The 22,207-nt window shown below is 66.9% G+C and overlaps 1 protein-coding gene across 1 annotated transcript in view; it reads right to left on the bottom strand.

Annotated features, from left to right (window-relative positions):
- The window catches only part of KCNQ1 (potassium voltage-gated channel subfamily Q member 1), a 317,397-nt gene extending 300,768 nt beyond the window's left edge, over positions 1–16,629 (bottom strand). Inside the window, 1 exon segment of the mRNA XM_053899318.1 lies at positions 16,119–16,629. Within this exon segment, the coding sequence (XP_053755293.1) occupies positions 16,119–16,498 (380 nt within the window). The 5' untranslated portion in view covers positions 16,499–16,629.
- Positions 16,630–22,207: the final 5,578 nt, after the last annotated feature.

Here is a 22,207-nt window from a genome sequence, read left to right as displayed (position 1 = left end):
GCAAGGAAGGGGGCCGGGGCCCGGGGGGGCGGGGCTGGGAGGACCAAGGCCCAGGCCGGCGGGGCCGGCTCCAGGCACATACCCAAGTCCCACCCCAGGGCTGGGACCCCCTGGAGGCTTCAGAATGGGCTGACGACCGGGGGCATCAACTCAGTAAGACCGGGGGGTCTGACCTGGATGTCGCTGGGTCCTGAGCTAGGCACAGGGTGCAGGGGCCACTCAGCCTTTGGTCAGCGGTCCCCACGGGCCGAGAGCTCCCAAACGGCCGCATCTCGCCCCTTCCCTCTTCTCCCGGGAGCACCAGGGGCCTCTCCTGGGGTGGCGGCACCCACAGAAGGCAGTAGCCCCACCAGCCTCGGAGAGCCAGGGGAACAGGCCGCCGGCTCAGCTGACTGCCCTGGGCCCATCCTCCCAGCTGACCACGGCCTTCCCCCTGACGGTAGCCGCTGTGCCCAGCAGGGCCACCCACAGGGGCAGCCTGGGTCAGGCTGGGGCTTCTCCCCGCCAGGTGCTCTCGCGGCCTGAGGGTGCTCACCTCTTCCACCACCCCCCCCCCCCCCACTTACTGCCCAAGCCCAGGTTCTCAACCCCACGCTCTGCCCGCCGGGGACATTGGGTAACGTTTGGAGAAGGTTCTATTGCCACAGCTCGGAGGAAGACACTAACGGCGAGTGGTGGGCACCGAGGCCACAGGGGGGCTGACACCACAGCCCACAGCAGCCCCCCAACCCCAGGACTGTCCGGAGCAAACGTCAACAGTGCGGAGGTGGGGGAGCCCTGCCCCCTAAACCGAAAACGATCGCGATCGCTGTCTCCGGATAAGACAGCTGAGGCCTCGAGGTCACGCAAGCCCCGGGCCAGAGGGCTGCCGGGGCTGGGGCGCAGGGCCCCCCCGGCCCCCCCACCCCGAGGGCAGGAAGCCTCTCTCCCCACGCCCACCTGGCAGGAGCCCCTAGGCAACGCTGACCGGCATTCCTGCGGCCCAGCCGCAGGGGACATCTGACAGTAGTAAGGTCCCCAAAGGACTTTCTGGCTCCTGGGGACCCCATCTCCCCGGGCAAGGCCAGCACCCCCGAGGCCAGGCAGGCGTCCGTGACGCCATCGTCACTCCCACTCCAGGACAAGCGGAGCCGAGCAGGGAGGCCCCAACCACCACACGGGCAACACTGGCCAGACCTTCAGCCCTCTGCAGACAGCAGCCCCAGGACCGGGAAGGAAGACCCCAGCCCTCCGTTTCCTCCGTGACTCTCACCTGGTGAGCCCTCCTCCTGCAAGCGGGAAGGGCACCAGGGAACCACGGGGTACGGAGGGGGTGCTGGGGCGGGAGGGAGGGTGCTCCCCACCAGCGGGCGGCAGGAGGCCCCTTCTCCAACCTGGCCTGGGCTCCCCAGGCCGCCGTGTGGGGCAGCACGGCCACAGCGCTTCTCCATCTCCTTAACAAGGAAGGTCACTGTCCAGGCTTGCAGGTGATTTGGCCTGAGCAGACACCTCTGGAAAAGTCAAATGCGTTCCTGATGGCCTGGGGCACCTCTAGACGGCTGGTGTCGGTGCCCTCCCCGCCTCCCCACCGGGAGACAAGCCGAGGCAGTCACCGGCTCCCCCAAGGACGAGTCAGGTTACAAGGCAGGCATGTGCCACCAGGAACCATCCGGATCCAGACCTGCTCAGCAGCGCTCAGCCCCTGCCATGGCATGCCAGGCCGACAGTGACCTTCCCAGCTTCCGGGAGGCACAGCTGGTGAGGAGCTAGGCTGTTTCGTCCTTCCAGGGACCACCCAGCCTCCAGACCCGATGGCACGTTGTCCCGACCCACACGATAAGCATCAGGGGTGCATGTTGGTCTCTGCCCCCACAGCCACCCCCTCCCAAAGCCTCTCCCCAGTTCAGACGCCACCAGCTGGGAAGTTCCCCAGAGGAGCACAGCACTGGGAGGCAGATCGCTGAGCCGGCAGGTCCCCTGCATCTCTGTCCCCACCGCCCTGCCCCGCCCCCTGGCAGGCTGGGCCAGTCTCCCCAAGAAGAGGCTGGGTACCTGCCAAGAGTGTCCCTGGCTCAGTGTGAGCTACCCTGGGGACATCCAGGTGGGAGGGAGAGGTCTCCCCCGGCCTGGGGAGGGACTCCAGTCGGGCCCCAACACCCAGCATGCCCCCAGCCCACGGCCCCCCAGGGACCGCTTGTCCAGCGCCCGTGCCGTGAGCAGGACCAGAGCGAGGGGCTGGCGTGGGGTAAGACGCTGTGCAGAACAAGTCGGGACGCCGGACAGAGTCACGTGATGGGGTCCGATGCCAGCCTGCCACCCGCCAGCTGTGTGACGCTGAGTAGTGTCTGTGCCCTCTCAGGCCGTGACCCGCTTTGATGGCCAGCAGAGGAGACAGGTGCCCACCCCTACCCAACTGGCCAGGCGGTCTCGGGCCCTGTGGCTGGACACATGGCAACCCCCCCCCCCCCATCACAGTGTCCCACCCCCAGCCCTGGGCCTCACAGGTCTGTCCCATAGGGAAGGGCCACAGCGCTGGCCATGAGCCTGCCACCCAGGCCCCCTTTCCCTCCCCCCGCCATGGAGCCGGCTCCCTTCATCTCTGGGCACAACCCCCCCCCCCCCAACCCAGACGGGTGTCCAACCTCCATGTCGAGCCCACCTGCGAGGGGTCAGCCAGAATGTCCTTTCACTCAGCAGGAAGCCCACTCCAGACCTGGGCTGAGCAGGGCCCCCAACATGGGCCGTGGGCTTCCGACCCCACGAGAGAGGTTGGGGCCCCCTCTGCAGCAGCCTGGCCCGCCCCATCCAACTGCCAACCCCCCAGGCTCCCCAAAGGCAGGACCCAGGCCTGTCTGGGGCCCAATCGGCAGGCGATGCTCCGCGCCCACCAGTGCACGGCCCCAGGTCACCCTCCTGGCCCCGTATCTTGCTCAGCCTGACCCGGGAGAGCCAGAAAACACTCCGGGGGCCTTCTCGCTGCCTATTCTAGCAACCTACTTGGTTTTTTAACCAATGCTCTCAAAGTAGAAAATTCGCTGAGGCAGACCTGGACCGAGGATCCACGCCCAGGGTGGCCACGAGGAACCCCTCACGATCCACCCACGCAGCCCTGCCCGCCATCTGCTGTCAAGAGAGCACCGCCTTCCCGCGTGGGTCAAGCCCAGGCCACATTCTACTTGTCCCAAGGTGTCCTGCCCCTGCCCTACCCAGACTCGGTCCATCCTGCTGCAGGGACGGGGCCCGTTGTCCCGGGCCCGCCTTTAATAGACCAACTCTAGCGCCCAGCAAGGAGGCCCCGGGACACAGGGCCCCTCGGGTGCCGGCTCCCATGTTCCCTGTGATGGGTTTGCCGAGCAATTCCTGGGCACGTGGCCGCCCGTGGGGAAGGACGCCTGCAGCCGCTGAGTGGCAGCCAGGCACCCACGGACCCCTCCCAGGCAACGTCCTGGGGTCTCAGGAAGCAGGGAGGCCCCCGCTCTGAGCCTTGGGTCTTTCAAACCCGGTTCAGACCTCGGCTGGCCGCTCCCGGAGCTCCGAGTGCTTGCGCTGTCTGGGCATGGGGTGGGGGAGTGGGGACAAAGACTGCCACCCCACACCCCACTGCCCCAGAAGAGGCTGGAAAGGCCTGTGGATGCTCCGGGCGCCTGGCAGAGGCCTGATAAGAGCGGGGAGGCGGGGCCTACCCCTGGGGACAAGGCCAACCAGCCTGCAGAGCCCCCAGCCTGCCCATCCCCCTTCATGCCAAGGGCAGCCAGAACATTCCAGGGCTGCCCGGGAGGTGCTGTGTCTCCAGGGAGCTGCACGCCAGGACCTTGAGCGGGCCCCGATCCAGGGGGAAACACAGGGACTCACCTCCAGGGACCGCAGGGGCTTTTCAGAGCCCCCCATTTCGTCCTCTGCCCGGTGAGGAATGATGGGTCCTCCAGGGACACGGGGAGGTCAACTGGTCACCCAAGGGCACACAGCCGGTCAGGGATGAGCCAAGAGCAGACAATGTCAGGACTCCCCACTGGGGTCACATGCAAACCGGGGCCTCCTGGAATCTGCCCCACTCCCCACATCTCCTAAGGCCCCCTGCCCTCTGCTCTCCCACCCCTGCCCCCAAGGCCCCCTGCCCTCTGCTCTCCTGCCCCCGCCCCCTCCTCAGCAGCTGGAGAGGCTCAGACCAGGTCGGGGCCCTCACTCCAAAGACGCTGCGTGGCTGCTGGACACACTGGGAAGAAACACGACCCCTGGGCAGGCCTCGGTGTCCCCTCCACCTCTGGGTGCCTCTGACCACTGCAGCCGCCGCTCCACAAGCAGGGGCCACCCTCCCACCGGCCCTACTTGCCCCCTTGCCCTCGGGCCACCCTGAGCCATGTGGTTCTCGGGTGGGGTCACCGGGTCCTAAGCCCCGCGACACCCAGGGCACGGATGGTCGCGTGCGTGAGCGCCGGCTCACCGCTGGTAACGGGGGGCCTTCGTGGGACCTGATGGGGCTGTGACAGCGGCCTCCCCGATCAGAGCTGATTCTGCTCTGAGGAAGAGGAAGCAGGAAGTACGTTCTAGAAACTGAGGCCTTTGCAGGGAGCCCCATGGCAGGTGCTCAGCTCAGGATGAGGCCAGTCAGGAGGAGGAGGCAAGTCAGGACTCAGCACCAGAGATCACAGCCCAACGCTGACCCCACCGACCACCCACACTCATGCACGGTGCCAGGTGGCCCCAGGGACAGCTGCCCACCCACATGCCCATTTATCTGGAATCTGGGCCACCAGCTGGCTTCCCGTGGCTCCCACAGCAACGTCCGCAAAAATAGCCACGGGCCCAGGGGTCGTGAAGGGGCCGTGGAGCTCGTGTCCTCCCAGGACCAAGGACGTTCTACCACCTTCCGCGTCCCGGACCGTGGCTAAAGTGGCCCAGGACGGCCGACGGGGCATCAATCTACCCCAACCACAGGGGGCACAAGGCTGGCCAAGGCCACATCCACCTACAGACCCCTCTCGGGACAGCAGACGCCTGCACCTGTCTGTCCATTTGTACATCCGTCTGCCCAGATATCCAGTCACCCACCCGTCCGCCCATCTGTCCAGCCGCCCGCCGTCTCTCCGTCTGTCCGCCCCTGGATTCACCCTCCCATCCCTCAGGGGCCCCCGCTCCTTGCTGGGCCCCGCACCCGGGCTTACCCCACGGCAGGTGCGCCCTCACATCAGGAGGGTTGTGAGCACTTGTGCCCCAGAGCTGAGAGCTCAGACAGGGGCCGGCCCGCCGCCGTGAGGGACACTGCACGGCACATCAGACTGTCACGTGCTCACACACCAGCCGCATGCCTGTCTCCTGCCCCCCCCGCGTTCTAAGCACGGGGGACACCGTGGACAAAAGGACAGCGACTCAGCCCTGGTGCGGACATCTGAGCGTTTCGCCGGCTCGTTTGCGACCGGCCTCGAATCTCCCACGTGCTTCCCAGCCTGTGAACATCTGCGCTGTGAACAGCGGTATGATGCGCGCCCCCTCACACCGCAGGCCACCCACCCACCCACCCCCGAGGTCCCAGGTGCAGAGACGCCCTCCGGGAGGCGCCCTGGGAGACCACTGCGCCCGGCGCTGCAGCCCGGCACTGAGAGCCTCGGAGATCGCCTTAAACGCGAACCACAGGCTAATTCCGCGTCCAAACAGTCTGCAACCTGTTGAGAAAGTCCCGGGCACTGCAGAAAGATGCTGCGGTCTGTACGGAGGGGACACACGTGTGTGCCATCCAGCACCCACACAGCCAGGGGGCAGACGGGGCGTCGCGGGGACGGAGTGGGGGGCGGGGGGAGGGCACCGTGTGCCATCTGGGACCTGTCAACATTGTGATACATGAGCCAGGCAGGACACGGGTCTGGGGTTCCGGGGCGAGGCCCAAGCTGGACAGCTCGACAGCCACGAGGGCAGGTGGCCTTTTAGAGACACACATGTGGCCGTGGCCTCCCGTGGCCCTCAGGTGAGCCCGGCCAACTCCGCCTGTGTTCACGGCCCCCACCAACGCCTCCAGCTCACCTGCCCAGACCCCAGAGCCCACCCACCCCAGCACGCCGGGTCTCCCACCACCCTCTCCCCAGCGCACATCTCCAGGAGGCCTGCTCTGACTCCTTGTCACGTGCGTCTCCGTCCCCAGGCCCAGGCCTGCCGCGCGAGCCCCTGACACGGCAGCAGGCACCACGGTGCAGCTATGAGAGGCCACGAGTCCCTGCCACTGGACAGCAAGGAAGCCTGGGTCTCCCGGCAAACAGCTGAGGGGCCGCAGGGAGTTGGGAGCCGTGTGTGGACGCAGACCTCCTACCCCAGGGACCCCTGGCCCAGGGACGTGAGGGAGCCACTCGCGAAAGGGTCCCGACAGCCCCACACCTTCCCGACGGGGCCGGCGCACCAGGAGGCAGCGGCGACAGGACAGCAGGGGGCTGGGAGCGTCCACGGGAACAGGCACGCGTCCCACCGGAGGGGACGGGGTTTACTCAGGGCCCGGGTGAGGTCACACATCGCGGTCCGTCCCTGCACGATCCTCTCCGAAGGGTCCCGTTCCCTCTTATTTCTTGGTCTCTTATTTGTGGACAGAATGGGGCGTCTGGCCTGCAGAGAGGGTCCCCCCGGTGGGATTTTGCAGGGGCGCCCGTGTGTCATTTACTGTGCTCTTGGGGCCCTGGTGCCTCCACTCGGCTCGCATGTGGACCTAGAGGCTTCGTCCTACTCGCTCACCCGTCTACACTGGCGAGAAAGCGTCACGGGCGGGCACACGTCTGGATCTGCCGCGACGCTCGGTGCCAGACCCACGGCCTCGAGACCCCGGGCCACCTACTCAGGCCGCAGGCAGGACCCCGAAGAGGCAGGACCTCACCGGCTCTTGGGTTTCCCCGAGTCACATTCGTCAGGGTACAAGATGACGAGCCGTCTCCACAGGGACCTGCCGGCTTAGCCCCTGACCGGCAGGTGAGCTCCAGGGTGCGAAGTCCTCCTGGTGCATTTCGGTCCACGCAGCGTCCCCCCGCACCTGCCACGCCTCCAGCGGGGAGCACACCTTCAAGCTGTCACCAAGGCCTGGTGACGCGGCCCTGGTGGCCTCCGATGGCCGTCCTGCTTCCAGCATGGGCTCCACCACCACCACTCCTGCCCCAGGCCCAGATGGCTGGGATCGTCCAGGGAAGACGGTGCAGAGAGGCCACGCTCTGCGGGCTGGGGGTGCTCACGGCTAAGGGGGCGCTCCTCCCTTCTGGCCCTTTCCAGCAAACAGAAAAGCATTTTCTTCAACAGAATCATCATGAACACCTGAGACTTCCAGGTGCAGGCGGGAGGGTTTTCGCTTCACCAACTTATGTTGGACTTTTCCTCCTGCCAGGAGTCTCAGCTCTCGAGGACGCCGACGTAATTACTCATGTGCTTCACCCGCGGACCCCGTGCGAAGGCCTGGGACTAATCAGGTGAGGGTCATCAAAGTGTGCTGGGACACTGAAAATCGCAGAGACGACGTGGTCTCCAGGCCAGGTCTGCACAACAAAGTACCCACAGAGCTGCGCGGGTTCCGTGGGCCCCTCCTGCTCCCTGGAGGAGACTTTGTAGAAGCTTTGGGTTGTCCCGCTGCCTTCACTTTTCTAACGTAAAGCAAGCACGCGGCCGCCTGTGACTCTCCCTCTACTAGGTGCCCGGTGGCTTGTTAGACTTTTACCCTTGGCAATCACTCCCTGAGAGTGTGCGGGGATCACAGGTCCCTTTCCCACACCTGCACGAGGCCCTGCACGGGGCAGACCCAGCCGGTCCCCACCACGGCCGCCGGAAGTTCCGTCTTTTTTTGCTGTTCTGAGGAGCTCTTCAACAGACAGCCTCGTGCGCGCAGATTTTCCTGTTGGGTCGTGTTGGGGGGTTTTGTGGCCAACATTTTTGAGATAGACTCCAGGACGCGGGGCTGCTGGGGCAGGGAGGACACGCACGCACACCCCCCTCCCCACAGAGCCTACCATCCGGCAGGCTGTCCTGCCAGACGAGTGCTCTCTGCCTCACCAGCCGCCAGCGGGGGTGTCTACACAGGCTGGCGGTTCCTGCCTGTCCAATGGGACCTGGCGGTGTCTGTGCCACTCCGACCCCCAGTGGGCTCGTACCTCCTCTCTTAGGACCCCTTGAGCTGTGCTCACCTCTCGCTCACCTTCCGCGGGGTCAGTGGCGTTTTGCTTATTTGCAGGAGTTCCCTCCCTACCAGAGAGATCGAGCCTCTGTGATAAGACACAACCTCTCTCCAGGTTTTGTCCTGTTCTTATGGTGCTGGTGTCGCAGAAAGGTTTTTTCTCACACCTGCGCCCTTCGTCTTAACGTGCTAGAGCCGCACAGGAGCCCCCGGGCTGCCTTCAGCCCACGTGGAATCCACCTGCCACGGCGTGACCCGTGGTCCAGCCCGGCCCTCTTCCTCGGGGCCCTCCCCTCCCCCGCACCGCGGGGTTCCCCCACTGGCCTGACGCGCCGACTAGATTTTCGGCCATGCGTTCACACGCGGTTGAGTCCATACGCGGATTTTGCGTTCTGTTCCACGGTCCATCCGCCTGTCCACGTGCCGGTACCACGCCGTCTTAATTACCCGAGCTTTACAGTTTATGATCTGTTGAGCCGTCCTAGCCAAGAATGCAGATGTGACTTTTACAAGGGACCCACTGGAGACGTCATGGGGCAGAAAGTCACCACAAGACCTATCCACGTCAAACGTTCGAAGCGCGTGGTTCCCCAGGCACCCCCTGAAGCTCTCCTGGGCTCCCCCAGGGGCCCCCTGCTGCACCCCCTGCCACGGGGGACACTTCCGGGAGGCGGGGGCCTGTCCCCCTGGGTCGGGGTTCCTCCTGTTCGCCCTCCCATCCTACAGGTAAAGGCGCAGCCCCCCGCGGGACTGGGTGGGGTGGGAGTCCCGGTGTGGCCGGCCGTCTCCGGGGCTGCAGGGAGGGCTCCTGTCCGGCCGGCCTGGCCGTAGTTGCTGTGTTCAGTCTCCCCGTAGACCTCCGTGCGGCACTTGGTGGCCAATCCAGCGGGAAGAGGCAGAGGAGCCACTGTTGGGAGCATCTAAGAGGCGGCCGCCAGGTGCTTTGTGGAGCGGGAGCCTCTACAGCCTGGGGGTGAGGGCCGGCGGGCGTACGGGTGCCCCCGGGCGCGCACCGGGCACGGTGCCGGCAAAGGGGCTTCGCCGTGATCGAGGACGTTCACGTGCCACAAACTTCCAGGCGGACGTGGAATAGGTTTCCAGGGGCTGCGTGAGCCAAGGGGCCAGTCCTCAGTTTCCCCATCTGCAAGTGGCTGAACAGTAAAGGCAGGTCCAGAGTCCCGGGTGGGCAGGGGCGGGCCCTCCGGCCCAGGCGGGGTGGACGGGCACGCGGATCAGGGGGCCCGTTCAGAGAGTTCTGCCCCGGGCCGGGCCGGCTCCGCAGATCAGGGCGGGTGGCGGCAGGGAGGGGTCAGACACCGGGGCCTCACCCGCCGTCAGGCGCTGCGTGGCCCTGGGCCGTCGCCCCCAGCCGCTCCGAGCCCACCCCCAGCCAGGGCTGCTGGGCACAGAGAAGTCCCTGAGGAAAGTGCTCCGAAAAGCACCCCCCACGGCCTCCCACACACCTCGGGGCCTGCAGGGCTCTCGGGCACACCGCTTTCCCAAGCTCAGGAATGCCGCTGGATAAAAATACCCGCAGACACATATCATCAGGCCCGGCCTGTCTGTGGGCTCGGAGCTGCTGGGCAACAGGCCTAGCGCCTCGGCCCAGGCCTCTCGGGGCCCCGGCTGCTGAGGCCGGATGCCAGGTGACCCTGTCGTGAGCGCCTGCCCTGCGGGGTGCCAGGAGGGGGAGGACCCGGGCAGCACCCCCCCCCCCCCATCAGCATCACCCACTCAGATCTTCTAACACCCGAGAGCTGCTGAGCCACCGGGGTCCCAGCTCGGGGGTAGAGGTGGCAGAAAGGCAGTCGGCTCCGCGGGGAGGAGCGGCCTGCGGTTCTGGGAGGCAGAGCTCTAAGGCAGAGGCCTCTGAAGGCCCGTCACCACCCCCCGACCCAGGGTGGGCAGACCTAGGACGCGCTGACAGTCAGCTCACCGGCCAGCGGCACCTCCAGGCTGGGCCTGGCTCCCACGTGCCCGGTGCCACCGCCCCTCTCCGTCCCTGACGAACGAACGGGTCAACACCACACTCCCCACTGCCCCACGGGGCCTCCACAGGGCTGCCCAGGCTCCGGCCCAGATCGCAAGGGGCGCTGCGGGCTTTCCAGCCAAACGGCCCTGGGCACGCCTGGCTGTGTGGCCTTGGGCACATCACCTGCCCTCTCGGAGCCCCGGGGTTTGTACCCAGCACCATTCATCACCTCCACTCCTATGGTGGGGGTGGGGGGAGGGCAGGGGGGCAGGGAGGGGAGCCAGGCCCCTGTGCCCCAGCACGGTCACCACAGTGGGTGCCCACACGGGCTCAGAGAAGGGCCCGCGTCTCCCGGGCTCCACGGCAAAGGACAACCAGCGCAGAGGGCGGGTCCCCTCACAGGTTGGAAGGTCTCACGTAAAGATGGCTCCTGGGGCTCGGGTCACGTAGTGTCCCTGGTGGTCACCGAGCCCCCACACCTGCTGCCAGCCAGGACCACCCTGCCCTCATGACATCTGGGCTTGCTCACAGCCCCTGGGGAGGCCTCGGGACAGAAAGTGGTGGCCCTCGCTGGTGGAGGAGGTGTGGACGGTCGCCCGAGGTGCCCTGGGGACCCGGGGCCTCCTCCACACTCAGTGGTTTCCCCGCAGAGAGGGAGCCCAGACCCAGCTGACCCTCCAGATCCGTGGGGTCTGAGCTCAAGAGGTGCGGAAATTCTCACTTCTCCTCCAGCCGCAGCGGCCGGGGGCACAGGAGCTTCCAGAAGCTTCTGTGTGGCGTCACCTCAGGGCCCACATGATGCCCCCCCGGGTCCTCGCAGACAGCTGTCCTCGGATACCGTCTCCCGCTTCCCAGCAGCCAGACGTGAGCTCGTCCCAGCCACGTCACCCCTGCCAGAGCACAGGCTCTCGAGCCACACGCCACACCCATGCCAGCCAAAAGCTGGTTCCGAACGTGGGTCTGAGAAGGGCCAGGGGGCTTCCCCGAGCGGCCACCCCGGCAGAGGACCCGCGCGTCCGCGCCTCGCCATCCAGAACGCGCTCCCAGGGCAGCACGGCCTGTCACCAGGGAGCTGGTGAACCGGGACCCTCGGGCCCCACGCCTGCCGGACCACACCTGCCTTTGGCGGCTTCCCCGGGGCACGAGGGCCTGGCCGCCCCCCGTGCGTGCCAGCAAAGAGGCCCAGCACCAGAGCAGTGAACCTGGGAACCGGCTCTTGCAACAGGAGGGAGATTCCGGGCACTCGAGTCCCTGAGAAGCAGCACACCAGGTGCCCGGCTGGACCCCGGATCCCTGGTGGACGCGGCACTCCAGGCCCCCAGCTGCTTAGCTCCACGTGACCGGTTCCTTGCTCTGCAGCTGCTCCCCGTTTCCTGGATGGCACACAGCAGGGACCTGCCGGCTCCTGGGCCCCAGTCACCCTGACCACGGGCAGCGCAGCCCTGCCGGGCAGGGAGGCACGGGAGTTTCCTGCGGTGGCCGCGACAGAGCACCACGGAAAGGGCAGCTTAAACCACAGACAGTCACTGTCCCGTCCCCTGGTCCTGGAGGCCCGAGCCCGAGGTCCAGGCGTGGGCAGGGCCGGGTCCCCCAGAGGCCTCTCTCCTTGTGTGCGAACGGCCGTCCTCTCCCCGTGTCCTCTGTGCGTGTCTGGGTCCCGATCCCGTCTTCTTACAAGGACCCCGGTCACACGGGATCAGGACCCACCCCGGTGACCCCGTGTCACCTTAACCACCTCTTCAGAGGCCCTCTCTCTAAATACAGCCCCATTTGCCGGTCTCGGGGTTCAGGGCGGTGGTGTAACCTTTCAACCCAAACGAGAGCACCCGTGTGCCCATGCCAGCACTCCTACCACACACAGCCAGGCCCCGGGACCCCGGTGTCCCCCCCCACCGCCCCAGTCACAGGCAGGTTATCCCACGGGCACCCAGCAGCCCCGAGACGCCTCACGCCCGTCCTCCCCAGGACAGCCCCCCAGCCCTCGCCCAGCCCCTGTGACACCCTGTTGCATGTTAAGGTCCAGTGTGTGGGGGCAGCGAGTGCAAAGGGGTCCCTCCTAGAGCACCCCGGCACCCGCAGAGGGACAGGCAGAGCCCACAGGGAGCCACCGACTCGGGGCCAGGCCCAGGAGGACATTCTCTCTCGTCTGAGCAATGCTCCCGAGTGGTGCCAGCAGCCCATCGAGGCCGCCACAGAGGAGGGGACGCACAGAGAGCGAAGGAACCTGGCAAGACTGCCCAGCCACGGACGTGCTCAGACGTGAGGCCCCATCCCCGCCCCCCGGCCACGCTCCCCGCATCCCGAGCCCCGTGGCCTCCGGACCTTGGCATGTGCTTGGAGGTCCTTCCGGCCCGGGCTCCAAATTCATCCACCCCTGGACCGTCCCTCTTCTCCTCCCACCTTCCTCGTGGCCTCCAGACAGGCCTCCCCGCCTGCCCCCCATCTCGGGCTCGTGGCCCGGGATCCCCAACTGAGCCGGGCCACGACCAGAGGACCAGGCCCCAGAGAAGGAGACATGGGGAAAGGCACTAAAAGGAATTCCCAGCTTCACCAAGCACTGGGGCAGAGGAACGCGTCGGGGAGGCTCAAAGGGGCGGTGGGAAGAGGCCTGACAGCTGTCCTCGGTACCCCGCCCCCCACACAGCCCAAGAAACCGCCGGGCCGACTTCCAGCACGTCAATGATTAACACACACTCGCCGTGAGGTGTTGCCAAAGCCTCCTTGGGAGCCCAGGAAAGGCAGGGTGGCAGGGGGACGGGGACAGGAGCGCCCCGTGGAGTCTGAGAGCCAGGACCCCCTCCACGCGCCCTGAGGCCCTCCCTCAAACCTCTCGGCCGCACCTGCTCTCAACGTCAGGGCAGCCAGAGTCGATGCTGCCTGTGGGGGGCGCTGCGCACCTGGCCGGCACCCGGGAGCGGGCTGGCCCAGGATCAGGCAGCCACCGTGGTGGGAGGGTAGGAGGCGGGAAGGGACAAGACTCAGCACACATCACCCTGCAGCTCCCAGAGCTGGAGGGGAGAGGGGAGAGGACGAAGGAGGAGGAAGAGGGAGGAAGAGGGGAGGTGGGGTTCCCGGAGGCTCACCACTCAGGGGAAGGACACGGACCCCTGGGGGTCTACAGAGGGAGATGGGGGCCCCGCCCAGCACCCAGGGTAGGGTGGCTAGGGAAACCTCTCCCCTGCCCAGCCGGCTCCACTGTGGCCCATCAGCGGGGAGACCGGGAACCCCGCGCCTTCGGCAGACTGGAAGCCGCCACGCGGTGGGGGTGCAAAGGGCCTCGGAAGGCCGGGGGGCCAGAGGGCAGGAAGCCCAAGCAGACAGAGTCCTGCTCCCTGACCCCAGCGGCCCAGGGAAGGCCGGGGGCACACAGGAAAGGCCGCTCTCCTCGGGGCTGGCCGGAGCAGGGGTTCCCCGAAAAGGGAGGGGCGGGGGGACAGGATATCCTGGCTAATTTCCCCAGCGGCCCCCGGAAGAGTGTGCCCAGGCTCGCGGGAACCGCCGGGACAGTGGCTCCCACAGCCGCCCGCCCGGGGCCCCGGCCCTTCGAGGCCAGGAAACCGAGCCCGGCCGCCGTGGCGTCGTCCTGCCCCTGCGCGAGCTAGCCCAGCAAGGCCAGGGCTTTCTCTGCCGCCATCTCGGCCACTCCTTCCAGCCGCACCGGGACTGGAGCGGACGCCGTGCCCCCCTCTCACGGGGCTCTGTCTGGGCTCAGGCCCCCCAGCCCCAGGCCCCTGCTGCAATCCCAGCTCGAAGGCCAGGTCCCCTCAAGTCACTGGCCAATTCGGAGAGCGACCAGGGCCTGCTGACCTCCTGGAGACACCGGGGGTGACGGAGGCAAGCTTCCCAGGCCCCAGACAAGCCACACGCCCTGCCCGGCCAGGGTCACCTCCAGCCCTGGCCCACGTGGGGGTGGGGAGCCGCAGCGGGGGTCCACCCTCCCCACCCCCCCCAGGGCCACGGCATGCCTCCTCCAGGGCAGGGCCCAGAGCAGGAAATGACTGACCCAAGGTCACACAGCCACTCCAGGAGCATCCCTTCCTGGCCCGCCCCGTGGGGAAGCCACTCAGCCACCATCCCCAGCAGCCACCCCTGCCCGCCAGCTCCCGGAGAGGCCGGGCAAAGGCGCTGTGCTGAGCACACTTCCGAGGGCTAAACAATCAGAATCAGGAAGAAAACACAAGTGTAAGCAGAGACTTCCTCTGGGGCGCGGCGAGCCCTCTTCCTCCACACGGCACGGCCAGGGAGCCCGGGGGACGTGCGCCCCCAGGCCTGCATCCCCAGGATGCGAATCGGGGGTCTCCCGGAGGCCCCTAGTCCTGGCAGCACTCCAGGGGCACGGAGGCACTGCCACGCCACCGGGAAGACCCCCGGGCGTGCCTCCCCGCCTTTGCTGGGAGCTAGCACGTGGGGCTCCGGGACCGAGAGGCTGCAGGGCAGGGTTTTCTCCGGGGCCTGGCTGTGGGGTCCATCCCACCCCTGGGCGCCTCAGGTCAGGGCCAGGAGACAGGCAGCCCGTGGGAACCGTGGCACCCACAGCCGGTGTCTGACTCGTGGGGTCCCTCGGGGTGGACGCACACGAACGTTCCCTAAGCCCCAAACAAGCCACTGCTGCAACCACGGGCAGGGCCACCCACTCTCTCCCACAGACGGGCCACCGACACGGTTCGGGCACCCTCTGACTCTTTGGGAGGTGGGGGCGGGGTGGGGAAGAGGCTCCCACGCCTCTGGGGACACCGTCCCGGAGACTTGTCAGCCGACAAGACCCTCGGTGGGGTCGGCAGCAGCCCAAGTACCACCTGCACTCACAGAGGAGCCGGAGTGCGAAGCTGAAGCCGCCCCACCCCCACCCTGCCTCATCTTCCCCACAGGATGCTCCAAGCCAGCCGGAGCCTAGTTCCCGCTGCATCCCTGGGGCCCGAGGGTCTCTCGGCGGGAGAATGAAGGGCCCCGACGCCCGCCCCCCCCCCCCCCCCAACCAGGTCTCTCCCGGCCACAGGCCAGCCAAGGCTGCTGAGACGAGCACCTGTCACTAGAGGGAGGCTAACCCACGTGCCCCCCGGCAGAGCCCCCCCCCCAACCCCCGTGAAGGCTCACGGGCCCGAGGCTGGCACCATACCAAGCAGCGGCCGGCTGAACAGCCAGGAAGTAGGACCAGGCAACAGCAGGGGAGGGCTCCAGGCAGGCAGCGAGGAGGGTGGCCCCGAGGAGGGAACTTCCTTGTGCCCCCACCCCCGAGAAGGGAGGGCCCTGCCCCACACAGGCACGCCACAGCGTGAATCAGAAGCACCTGGCTCACAGCAGGGCCAGGTGCCGCCTGTAGGGCCCTGCGTTCCCCGGTGCCCGGCCTCCTCTGATTGAGGGCTGGAACCCCGGGGAACATTCCCGCCCCGCCCCTCCCCTCCTCCTCCAGGCTGCTTCACCAGCTCGCATCTCTGAAGGGGGTTTGGGCCCTCCCCGCGGCCAGGGGGACCCCTCAGGGACACCCCGCTGCCTGTCACCCTGGGAGGCAGCCCTGCACCCCTGGCCGGGAGACCCCACCACCACCACACGCGGACTGCCTTGAACTGGGAGGGTCTGAGACGCTGCTGGACCAGCAGGAGTTGGGCCCCTCCCCTCCTGGGGGCTCCCGCATCTTGGGTCCCGGCGACCCGGAGGAATTCTCTCCTCTGCACCCAAGGGCAAGCGCCCCGGCCCGCGGTCTTTCCCAGAAGGATTAACACCTGGACCGTCCTTCCAGGGAGGCGCGGAGCCAACTGCTGGGCTCGGGCCACCTCCCCCCCACACGCCTGGGCAGAGCCAGCAGGAAGCTTCCCACCCCACAGGGTCAGACCCATACGTCCCTGAAGTCCAAGGGACGGGCTCCTCAGAGTCGCCGTTTTCCCCATGAAGCCCTCCCTTCCCTCCCGGCCGCTCTGGGTCGCACGCAGCTGGCACCGTCCCTGCGGCAGCAGGTGGCAGGAGACAGGGGGACCCGCACGCCCCTCCGCAGCCCGCGGGGAGCCCCGGTGCCCGCCGGCCGAGGCCCGCGGCGCTACTCACACTGCGAAGTGGTACACGAAGCACTTCCAGCCGGTGGGGCGCTCGAGGAAGTTGTAGACGCGGCCCTGGATGTGGGTGCGCGCGAGGAGCGGGCGGCGCGCGCTGTAGATGGAGACGCGCGGGTCGAGGCTCACGGGCGGCCGCGGGGCAAGGTCGGCGGCGGTCGGGGGCGCGGCCGGGGACGCGAGGGGCGCGGGCCCCGGGGCGCCCGGCGGCGCGATGGGTGCGTAGAGCGCGCCGCCCCCCGGGCCGCCCTCCGCCAGCTCTAACGAGAAGGGACACTTCTTGGCCAGGCCCGTGCTGCCCCGCCGGGAGCCGGGCAGGCGGCCGCAGCCCCAGCGCTTCTTGTCGGGCCTGGGCGGGGAGGAGGCCGCGGCCATGGCCAGGCAGCGCCCGCGGGGGGCCGGGCGGGCGGCGGCACCCGGAGCTGCGGCGAGGGCGGCCGCCTGGGCGCAGTGCGGGCGGCCGCTGCCGCCAGCCCCGCCGCGGGGGACCGCTGCCCGCCCCGCCCGGCCGCGGGGGGCGGGGCCGGAGGGGGTGGCGGCCGAGGGCCGGTCCCCGGGGAAGGCGCGCCCCGCCCCCCGGCCAGACGCCCCGCCCGGACCGTCGGCGCTCCGGGGTTGCCCCGGCCCCGCGCCTGCAACCGCTCGCCCGCTCGGTCCCTCCCGCGCCGCCGCGCGCCCACCTGTTCCTCCCCCCCCCCGTCTCATTCGCCTGCTCCGCCCGCCGCGTCCCGCGCGCCTCCGCTCTGCCCCCCGTCGCGCCCACGCGCGCGCCCCGCCCCCCACGCCCACCTGCTGCGGGGAAGGCGCTCCCAGCGGAGCCCCGGGAAGGCAGGCGCCGGGCGGCAGGTGCAGCCACCTCGATGGAGCCGGGGGGCCGGGCAGGCCAGTCGGGTGGGGCTCGGGCACCCGCTTTACCGGACAGAGGGTGGGGATACAGAGGTAAAGAGGGGCGCCCTAGGGCACGCCCGGACTGACCCTCTCGGTGCCCGGAGGGCGGCCTGTCAGCTCTTCCTCCAACACTTTGCGCGCCCCCCCTTTGCCCCCCCCCCCTTTGGCTCTGTGAGGGGAGAAATATGGGTGGGCTCCGTGCCCACCAGGGCCATCCGACCCGGGAGGCAAGCCGGTCAGGACCACCCAGCGGGAGCCGGGTGGAGGCTGCCGGAAGTGTCTGTCAGGGGTCTTCGGTGGGGTCGACCGCTGGGCAGGTCATGGCAAGGTGTTTTCAAGGGCCGTGCAGGATGGGCGTCTTGTCCTTCTGGCCCTCTGCCCCAGGCTGCGGCTGGGACTGTGGATTTCCCTGGGTGCGGGTGGGTGTCAGTTTGCAAGGTCCTCCGCACTGCCCCTGGCGTCCGGTTCCCTGCACCCTGGGGTGCAGAAGTGGAGCATTGGGGGAGGAACAGAAAAAAATAGCCTCTCTTGGGACATTGCCCAGGGCAGACGGATAACTGTCTGCTAGCCATGTCAGGGACAGGTCACTTACAGGACACTTCCCAGGTCTTCACTGAGCACCCCGGGCTGATTTATTTCATGTACCCCGCCCCCACCAGAAAGCCACCTGTGTTGGTGGATACAGTGCGGTCTGGCCCTTCGCCCCCGACTCCCCACCCCTGGGTGCTGCCCGCACACAGCCAGCAGTTTGTATTTGCAGAAAAATGAATGAAGTGGGTCCCAGCCTGTGCCGGGCACTTTGGAGACTCCAGGCTGGCACTAGGGAGCCTCTCTGGAAGTACAACGCTTCGGCAGACAGCCAGAGGGAGGCGGAGAGACAGCCACCACGGGGCCCCAGGGGACAGGCCAGGGCACACAGCAGGCACTCAGTCAATCCTTTCTGAATGAACGCGTGAATGAGCGAGCTGCGTCCGCACATCCACATCCCAAGCCGAAGGAGGAAGATGGTCTTTTAATGGTGGAAGGACTGGGGAGGGAGGGCCGTAGAGAAGGAAGGAAAAAAGTGAGTTCGGACCCGTCTCACACACAGCAGACGGGAGTAGTGTTTGAGTGGGTCAGAGGCTTAAATATAAACGCTGAAGTGAAGTCACGCAGATCCTGTAGAAAGTCTCATTCCGCAACCACCTGTAAGCAGGGAAAACATGTCTAGTTGTGCTTGAAATCGAGACGATGCCTGAAATTAGCAAGGTCAAAAAGACAACCGAGCAGCTGGAAGGAGAATTTACGACTCCCATCGCGGCTGGAGGATTGATACAGCACCCACTCGTAAAGGACATGTGATGCGGGACAGAGAATGACAGACGGCCTCCGGGAGAGTGGGCCCAAGACGGGAAGGGTTCACAGGAAAAGGGGCTCGTGGTCTTTGCACTTAGAGCAAATGACCGACGTCACTCGTGGCAGGAAAAATACAAGCGAAGAGTACATTCTGATACCCCGTTCACCTATCTGATTGGCGAAAATTCAGACGTCTGACGGGGCCCCCATGCCGCGGGCGAGGAGGCAGGGCTCCCGCACATCGGGAACTGACCCAGAGACCCGGGGCGGGGGGGGTGGGGGGGGGATGGAAAATGGTGCACACACGGGCCACGCAGCGGTGTGCTGGTTGTATCAGCCAAACGCCGGAAGCAACATCCCTCAGTTAGTCGAATGCGATATGGCACCGCCCCACAGCGTCGCCCACGATCGAAGTTTTCATCAGCACGCGAAGGCCCAGGCCACCCAGAGCCCACGTTGTTCCTGATAGGAGTATTGTCACTTTGGGATTAGGTATAGGATGTTAAATTCCGGGACTTTGGGTGTAAGAAATAGAAGCATAGCCATCAAGGAAATACAGATCAATCCTTGGATCGGAATCGGGAATCCTGGCATCATCTGCTGTGCCCGTTTATCTGAAAACAAAATTACCTTCGAGCCCGTCCCGCCGAAAAGGTTCAGGAGGGGCCCGTGGGCAGCAGGACAACTTGAGCATGAAAAAGACTCGTGGAGCAAACGACCTCATGGCTTAAACCGTTGATTCAGAGCGAGGCTAAAAAAAAAAAAAAAAATCCTCGCTGAGCCTGTGCTGGTAGCGGGGCCGGCTGTTCTGGAACCGAGTTCAGAAGGGACGGCGGCGTGTGTATCCCGCCCGCCCTTTTCTGAACCAGGCTTCAGGGGCGAGAGGCCCAGGTGCTGGAGGTGTGCCCTGCTCTACTTCCCGATAACGATTGTGCCGGGTCGGGAGTCACTTTGAAGCAGTCGGCAGGGAGGGGTGGGGGTCAGAGTACAGATTAGGCCAAACCGCCTCTGAATTGGCCATTGTTGGGCTGGCCACTGGGCAAGGTCATGGCACTACCAAGTTTACTTTCTGTGTCCGTTTCCATATTTTTTAAGTTGTAACGTGTTGCCACCCAGGCACCCGGGGAGGCTTCCCGGAGGGCCACGTGCTGGCCTGGGGCTGCGGGCCGGACGGCAAGGGGCTGGTGGGCGTGCCCTGAGCCGTGCAGGAGCCTGCTCTGGGGGTCCTGGGCGGTGGCACAGGGACACTGGGGGGCACGGGAGGCTGGCCACGAGGTTGCAGAGAGCTCCCTGCGAGCCCCACCCTGGGGGAGAACCCGGGACCGAGGACCTAGGACCCAGGACCAAAGGCCCAGGACCCAGGACCCGGGACTGAGAACTGAGGACCTTCCTTCCGGGGGGCCACAGGCCAGCTGCCGTGGGAGGAGCCTAGGCTCATCGAAGACACCTGGGCAAACCGAGGCTGGTGAAGGGTGGGGTGCGTGGCTGCCACGGGGTCTGTGGCCTAGGGAACGCACCACCAGAGGCTTCCCAGCCGGTGGCCTTCAGCTTGACTTTCACTCTAGCCTCACTGAGCACGGGCACAGCGTTCACGCAGGGGCCACGAGCTGTGTGCGGGAGGCTCTGCCCTCCCGGGGACTGACGTGAGCGGGCAGTGCAGACGCAGGAGACAGAGCGGCCGGGGAGGGGGAGGGCGGGTTGCTGAGGGGGACCCCCAGAGAGGGTCTAGGGGGGACACATTTACAAAGACCTTTTCCAGGCCCTTCAGCTGATTGGAGAGGTATCCGCATACAGTGGGCAGTTAGTGCAGAGTGGAGGGATGCGGGGTGGAGGGGGGGACGGGGGGGGGGGAGGCGCTGCCACGGCTCTGTCTTCCTCAAGCTAACCAGTCTCTCCAAAGACGGTCCTGTGCTGGCTGGCGCGTGTCCCTGGGGGCGTGGCAGCGGTGCCGGGGAATGTGGCCTTGCCCCGCCCAGCCGCACACTTAGGCTCTTCTCCATCCTGGCCACTGGCGGCTCTGGTCGCACCTGAGCCCTAGACGCTTGCCCTGCACGGACTCCCGTCCGCGCGGGCCGGTGGGTACAGCACCCCCGAGGCAGGGGTCCCCGGCCGCTGGACACCGAGTCGCCTGGGACTCCCAGTGTAGACGCAGAGGCAGTGGGTCTAGGGAGGGCCCAGGAATCGGCATTTCGGTGGGTTCCCCGCCCTCCCTGGCAGGGGACACTGAGGACCCCCAAGTTTGGGCACCGCACTCGGACAGAGGCCAGAGGGGAGTCCTTCCTGAGTTGCCCACGTCTGTGTCCCTCGTGGGCCGTGTGACGTCACTCCACAGAGGCGACCGGTTCCCACTGTGTGCCCGGCTTGGCGAGCGAGAGGCCTTGCCTTGGCGGGTCCCAGAGCCCAGCCGGACAGACTGAGCTGGACGCACCGTCAGCGCACGGGCACCGCGGAGGCAGGAGACGGACGGCCCCCGCCCTTCTCCTCCACTTGGCGCCTGTGCTCTCTGCCCCTCTCCCTTCCGAGGCGCGAGGCTGGAGCCGTGTGCATGCACGTGTGTACGTGCATGTATGTGCACGCGAGTGTGCAAGCACATTGTGGGGCGCGTGGGCACGCCTATGTGTTCTGCCTGTCTGCGTGCGTGTCTGGCACACACGTGTGCCCGGGCTGTGCTGGACCACGAAGGGACCGGAGATACCCCGTCCGCCCTCCTGGAAGGGCAGCCTGGAAGCAGCAACCAGACCCGGTGGGGTCGGAGGAAAGAAGGGCTCAGAAGGGAGACCGGCACAGTCAGAGCTGGGGGCAGGGAGCCCCCCGCAGGCCCATACCTGTACCCCAGCCGGCCGCCCACGCGGTCGCCTGCCTGCAGAATCAGACACCCACACTCACCCCTCCCAGCCGGGACGCGGAGTCCTGCCCGGCATCCCGTGGGCGAGCGGGGAGCTCCCCGAGTGTTTTCTGTGGTCCGAGGTCAGGTCACCAGGCATCACCGCCTTCCCGAGCTCCTCTCCTGCTCCCTGTTCTGGGGTCGGGGCCCAGGGCGGCCACAGGCGGCCGCTCTGCCTGCTCGCTGGGGCTCAGCCGCAGTTCTCCTGATGGAGCAAACGTTTCGCATGAGTTTGGGGCCCCGGCACTGGCTTCGTGCTGGGGGTTCAGCTTCAGAAGGGTGTTGTGACTGTACCGCAAGAACCCTGGGGTCCCCTCCCGGCTCCCCCCCTCCACCAGCCTTCGAGCCTCCTTCCCCTTCGGAGAGGATGTCCTTGGGACCAGCCCCGAGAATCCAAAGTCCCGGTGACGAGGGTCCAAGGCGGCTGGAGCCTGGTGTGGTCTCCCTCGCAGGGGCCCCGGACAGCACTTACTCTGGGCAGAAAAGTCAGCTTTGGGATTTGGGGCCAGCGTCCAGCTGGCAGGGCCGTGTAATAATACCTTTGCTGGGAATTTGCACCAACTACTTGCAAAATCGAGATTTGATTTTATGCTAAACCATCCATCCAACCGTTGCAAGGATGTGCGGTCTGGTGCCCTTTGGTGACATCACCCCGAAAACGTGCTCCTCGGGCTCTCGCCCTCATCCTTTGCTTTCCGGTGTGACCTGACAGGGCACAGTCAGGGGCTCTCCGAGCCAGGTTGGGCCCTGGGGGCACCCCCCCCCCCGCCCACGCCCACTGCACACGGCCTCAGCTGACCCTGCCCCGTCAGCAGGCTGCTATGCCCCCTCGAGGTTTATGCAGGGCCTGCTCCTGGGGCATCTGGTGAGCTACCAGGCCCCTCCTTGCTGGAGACTCAGGTGGGTGTCCCTGGCCATTTGGAGAATGGAGGGCAGGAAACCCGGACTAGGTGGTCTGTCCCCAGTCCTCTGAGGCC

This window comes from Panthera pardus, unplaced genomic scaffold, assembly GCF_024362965.1.
Source record: "Panthera pardus isolate Hobbes unplaced genomic scaffold, ASM2436296v1 HiC_scaffold_12, whole genome shotgun sequence".
NCBI lineage: Eukaryota > Metazoa > Chordata > Mammalia > Carnivora > Felidae > Panthera > Panthera pardus.
The sequence above is the reverse complement of the archived record's forward strand: the minus strand, read 5'-3'. Positions and strand labels throughout refer to the sequence as shown.